This window comes from Littorina saxatilis, linkage group LG15 (genome assembly GCF_037325665.1).
Source record: "Littorina saxatilis isolate snail1 linkage group LG15, US_GU_Lsax_2.0, whole genome shotgun sequence".
Taxonomy (NCBI): domain Eukaryota; kingdom Metazoa; phylum Mollusca; class Gastropoda; order Littorinimorpha; family Littorinidae; genus Littorina; species Littorina saxatilis.
In genome coordinates this window covers 40,720,861-40,727,080 of record NC_090259.1, presented here as the reverse complement: position 1 = coordinate 40,727,080, position 6,220 = coordinate 40,720,861, and the positions used below count along the sequence as shown (strand labels likewise).

The window sequence follows — 6,220 nt, the reverse complement described above, 5'->3', positions numbered from 1 at the left end:
AACGTAATAAACGTTGCATAATGATTATAAAGAAATACAGTAAAGGAAGGAAGGAGGGAAAGAAGATGAATAAAAGAAGAGGGATGGATAACGTGCTATTGCAGATAAGCTCACAGCGAGCCGCATTCAAATTACTAACTGACGACTGCATTGTGAAAAAGGGAAACTGGATCACACGGGTTCACGATGGCTCGGGGTAAGATAAACCACGCAAAAATAAATTCTTTGAAAATTGCTCGCACTTTCCGGAGGGCACCTAGGATGTTCTCAAGTGGTAAGTGTTTAAATGAAAGGGTGTTTGTACTGTGTGTAAAAACCTGACAGTATCTGTGATGGTTTACGGGAGGCTTACTGTGCCTTTAAGAACTAACTGATTGTTTATATAATCTTCCGAGCTGAAATAAACACATTTTATTGGAGGTGTTCTTGGCAATTAACCGTACTATACGTCGACGCAAGTTGGCCTAATTCGGCCTACTTCGACATAAGTAGGCCTACTTCGGCCTACTTCCGAAGTAGGCCTAAGTAGGTCGTAGTAGACCTAAGTAGGCCGGAGTAGGCCTAAATAGGCCGACTTTTAGCAGCTTTCGTACAGTGGGTGTATGTGTGTGTGTGTGTGTGTATGTGTGTGTGTGTGTGTATGTGTATGTTTATGTGTGTGTGTGTGTGTGTGTGTGTGTGTGTGTGTGTGTGTGTGTGTGTGTGAGTGTGTGTGTGTGTGTGTGTGTGTGATAACTTAGCTAAAATAGATTGTATGGATTCTACTTGTCTCAAATGTAAAAAGACATACACACACACCCAAACACAAACACACACATACACACACATACACGCACACACACACACACACACACACACACACATACATGCACATACACACAAACACAGACACACATACACCCACACACAAATAAACGCACACACTCACATAGACACACACACATACACACACACACATACACACACACACACTAACAGACAGACACACACACTAACAGACACACACACACACACACACACTAACAGACACACACACACACACACTGGCTCTCCTCATGAAGTGAGTCTGTTCTGTGTGTGTGTGTGTGTGCGTGTGTGTGTGTGTGTGTGTGTGTGTGTGTGTGTGTGTGTGTGTGTGTGTGTGTGTGTGTGTGTATGTGCATACGAATGTGCGTGTTGTTGTTAATTGTTATGATAACAAATCTGAATGACACATTTTTTTCAAAACAAATCACAGCCATCAACACTTTCACAGGAAATACAGCATGACATACGCATCCACTACAGCACACAAACTTTAAATCCAAATCAGAATTTCATTTCTTTTATTTCCCTTACCAAGAAGGAATCTGTTCTTTTGCTTCTCTAGATCGAAGCTTTATGCTGTCAGAAGAAAGATAGCGACACCCACAATAGATGTTTTAGTAGGGTAATCTGTCCTTTTGAAGAATTTTTTTATATTTTTTTTATTGAGGTTACACAATGTTACACTTGTTTCTTTCGTTTCGTTATCCACATGTTATGGGCAATTTAAGCCTATTTGGATGATGGATAGTCACACTTGATAAGTCAATTCTTGGTCCGTTAAACGCGCGGTCGTTGTCCATTAAGCGTTGATCACTAGCCGGTTGCACAGTTGACAAGGGAGGCAATGTTGCAGAGTCCAAGCGAGTTGTCGAACTTGGTGCCCGCTGCGCATGGGCGTCTAGCCTCACTTCCGCCGACGCACTGGAAGTAGTATCTGGCGAAAGGAGCATATGAGACATCAGTAGGTAAGAGGGGAAATAGATGTTGTTCAGACATGACTCAGTCAAGTTGTTATGGATTGTGGAAGAGTTGACTGCCCTTGTTTCCATAGAAACACCGTGGCAAACCTACAATGGCACAAGTAGCTTTTCTCAGTGTTTCTATGGAAAAGCAAGGAAGACCAAGGGCACGCAACCCTGCCAGAACCTGAAATGTGTCTATTGTCTGACTCTGAGTTCATAAAGCATCTACGACAATGAGCAATAGCCATATGATCTGTGTTAAGACTCCCTCCTTTTTCTGACCTGATTTTTTCAGATTTGCTATGGTGCCACAAAAAAAAACCTGACTATTTTAACAATATCTGTACTTTTAAGCAAAAAAAGCATAACAAGACACACCCATGCTCATCTTTAGACCTAGTACTAATATTATTTTGAAAACAATACGGATTTCTAAAAAAAACGTCCCAAAAAGTGACTCCTTGTTTCAGCAAATCATTGAACATTTTCTGAAGCTGCAGGCTTCAAACGTGTTATTATGTATTCACCAGTAGCTTTCCTGAGGTTATAGCTGTGCGTTTTGTACAAATTTAATTGCCAGACCCGCCTCAGAGGCATGCAATGCGGGGGGAAAGAATTGTAGGCCTACATGAATTTTCCCAATTAGGCCTGCATTCCATTTACAGAAAATGAAAAAGATTGTTTTCTACAAATTTCTTCTACTTGCACCAAGAGCAATCACTACTTGTCATTGCAAAACATAAATTATAAGTCTATCCGTAGTAGATCTAAAGTTATGTCCATGTGTATGATGCAACTGGACTTAAAATTCACATACTGAGAACATTTCATTTGAAAGTTTGTGAAGTGTATCTCTGCGCACAATGAACACAAATTGCCCATACCACGTTAAACTCTTTTTAAAGCTCCTTAACCTTGTGTCTGTCACCGTTCAAGAAGGCAAACTTCTTTTCATTTAGACAACGTTTTAAGTCGTTTGTGAGTCACGGTTTGTTGTTTGCACTGTCTACCCCACCTATGCTGACCAAGTTTTTTTTTTTACCCGAGACCAGCTGTGCTGCAGCAGGTCACTCAGAATTGTAGTAACTGTGTAGAAACTGTGTACATATCAACACGCTGGAATGCAGGCGTTAGATCGACGTTACAGGAAGCGACTGAAGTGACTGTGTGTACGGATATATCCGTACTAAGTCAGATAGAGCCATATGAGTGGGTACGGATATATCCGTACCTGGGAGACAATGAGATAAGTCCGCACCTCTTTTGGGGCAACAACATTGTCTTGGCAAAACTGCATGTAACTGTAAGACAATATCATGATAGTATCGTTCAGCGAATCCAGATCCACGGTGTGTCAACTGATTCCGTTCATACACCGGATGTTTCCGTTCATCCGCAGGATGTTTCCTTTCATACAGCCTCATTTGTGTCACTTGCTTGGGGAAAAACGTGGTGGTAAGTCGTGTGGGCAGCGCGCTTTTGTGATATTGCAAGAATAAGGTAGCTAATTGGTTGGGCTATGTGTACGATAAGTACCAAAGTGCTAGTAATCCTCATGATAACACACGCGGGCCGAACGTGGCAGAATTGCCTGATTTTTTAACATTTTCTTGTATTTCTCGCTCTATTATCGAATCTGACCCCTGATTTGCACATGATCACCAAAACCATTGCCTGTTACGACATTTTGCTTGAACAGAAGTATATAGAAAACCATGGCTTTTGTACAATCACTTGTCTTTTGAAGACATGCAGATTCCGTTCATATACCATGTTTCCGTTCGTACAAAAGTGCATGTTTCCGTTCGCACGAACAGCGTTTCCGTTCATACACATTCGTTAGATCAGAGCGAAACAGGCCCCCGCTACAAGTTCTGTGTGTTCCAATGGTTGTCAGATAGCACAAAGTACGAATGCGTGTGATATTGGACCTATGTGAACCATAAGATGAATTGAATTTGCAGAAAACAGTTTTGTGTTTTTTTAAATTTTTTTATTGCGATTAGTGTAGAGCTTGCTATTACGACACTCACGTGCAGTCATCAGTGGGGTCAGCGCGGCTTGTTCCCTCAGTGCAGGATGGTTCGGGGGCGGGGGCGGGGGTGGAGTCATCGGGCTTGTGGATGCAGTTCTTGGTGTCTTGGCTCCACACCGTCTTCTTGGGGCATCTGGAAGAGGAAAATGTTTTGTGTAATTTATGTATATGGCTTGTTTATTTTGTTGATGGAGGATAGTTTGTTTTAACACCTTGTGATTAAAGGCAGAGTAAGCCTCCCGTAAACCATCACAGATACGGTCAGGCTTTTACACACAGTACAAACACCATTTCATTTAAACACTCACCAATTGAGAACATCCTAGGTGCCCTCCGTAAAGAGCGAACAATTTTCAAAGAATTTATTTTTGCGTGGTTTATCTTACCCCTGAGCCATCGTGAACCCGTGTGATCCAGTTTTCCCTTTTCACAATGCAGTCGTCATAGTTAGTCATTTGAATGCGACTCGACGTGAGCTTATCTACAATAGCACGTTTTTTTTATGCACGAAACAACGGCTGTGGTTCACAAGAACTCTAGCGATGGCTTTTGACTGTTGAGAGGAACGGCGATTTGCACTGATAAACCGGCCGTCGTCTGCTACGACCCTTGCGTGACCCTGCTTCCGGGCTTTTCTTTTTTTAAACTTTCACAACTTCGAATTGTTCTGATCTTGTCTTGATGAAAAACGAATTCTTTTATGATTAAAGAATGTTTGTGTAACAAGCTGTCAATTTATTATTTAGATTTTAAAAGTTAGGTCTAGCGCAAAAACGAGGCGCCGTTGTTGTTAACGGAACAAGTCTACGAAAATAAATTCTTGGAAAATGTCTCACGCTCGACAGAAAGCAGCCAGGATGTTCCCGTTCGGTGAGCGTTCAAATGGAAGTATGCTTGTACTGTATTTAGACGCTCGGGGAGCTCTGTGATGGTTTACGGGAGGCTTACTGTGCCTTTAATGCCCTTTATCACCGTACTGTGCATGATAAGACTCTGTGTTGGTGCAAACACATTAGTTCAGAAATCTCTCTCTATCAATGACTGTCTCTGTCTCTGTCTCTGTCTCTGTGTCTCTTGCTCTATGTCTTTCTCTGTCTCTCTGTCTCTCTGTCTCTGTTTCTGTCTCTCCGTCTCTCTGTCTCTGTTGCTCTGTCTCTGTCTCTCTGTCTGTCTCTCTCTCTCTCTGGCTCTGTCTCTCCGTCTCTCTGTCTCTCCGTCTCTCTGTTTCTGTTGCTCTGTCTTTGCCTCTCTCTGTCTCTTCTTATCATACACACTAACACACAAACACACACACATTTAAACACACACACACACACACAAACACACACACAAAAACACACACACACACACATTTAAACACACACACACACACATTTAAACACACACACACACATACACACACACACACACACACACACACACACACACACACACACAGACTCACTTCATGAGGAGAGCCTTGGTGCTGACACTGTTGTTCTGACCCTGCTGACAGCGGTAGTAGTAGTGCTGATCCCCAGCCTCGATGTACGTGTCCGCGCCCACAGGGCACCGGTCTGAAAAGGTCAGACAGTGGAACCCGATTTTAAGACCTCCAAAATCAGGTCTTTAAAAGGGGTGAGCCTTACAGAGAGAGAGAGAGAGAGAGAGAGAGAGAGAGAGAGAGAGAGAGAGAGAGAGAGAGAGAGAGAGAGAGAGAGAGAGAGAGAGAGAGAAAGAGAGAGCTAGAGAGAGAGACATATACAGAGACAGAGACGTAGACAGAGTGGATGAGAGAAAGAGAGAGATAGCGTGTGTGATCAATTGTATCCACATGTGTGTGTTTGGTTGTGTGTGTGTGTGTGTGTGTGTGTGTGTGTGTGTGTGTGTGTGTGTGTGTGTGTGTGTGTGTGTGTGTGTGTGTGTGTGTGTGTGTGTGTGACAGACAGACAGGCAGGCAGGCAGGCACCGGGCAGACAGGCAGGCAGGCAGGCAAGCTGACAGAGCAAGTAAGTGCCACGCAGTCTATTGTGACTATATTCTTACAGTAAGACTTAATAAAATAAAATTAATTCCAATACATATAATTTATAGACTATAATAGTAGTCGACAGTATCATACCTCCACAGTCGTCAGTGTTGCAGGCGACAGTTTGGTTCTGTCGATCATCTCCGACGCATGCGCGGCCTCCAAAGCGAGGGGCAGGATTGGTGCAGGAACGGTCACGTGTCTGGTCCTTCTTTCCACTTCCGCACAGGACGGTGCACTTAGTGGTGCTCTCCCAGTCCTCCCAGTCCGTCCAGCCTCCGTCGACTGAAAACACAAACAATCTTAATACATGTATCTGTCATTCTTTCTGTCTGTGTGTCTTTCTGAGACAAATGCATTGGCACTATGCAAGCGGCCATTTCTGAACGGATCGTTCCGAAATACTGT

The 6,220-nt window shown here is 43.2% G+C and overlaps 1 protein-coding gene across 1 annotated transcript in view; it reads right to left on the bottom strand.

Annotated features, from left to right (window-relative positions):
* Window positions 1–1,308: 1,308 nt before the first annotated feature.
* Window positions 1,309–6,220, bottom strand: part of LOC138949341 (uncharacterized) — a 9,906-nt gene continuing 4,994 nt past the window's right edge. Inside the window, exons 5-8 of the mRNA XM_070321137.1 lie at window positions 5,906–6,097; window positions 5,249–5,360; window positions 3,803–3,937; window positions 1,309–1,741 (exon numbers count right to left, since the gene is read on the bottom strand). Coding sequence (XP_070177238.1) covers window positions 1,621–1,741; window positions 3,803–3,937; window positions 5,249–5,360; window positions 5,906–6,097 — 560 coding nt within the window. The 3' untranslated portion in view covers window positions 1,309–1,620. The remainder of the gene's footprint in view (window positions 1,742–3,802; window positions 3,938–5,248; window positions 5,361–5,905; window positions 6,098–6,220) is intronic.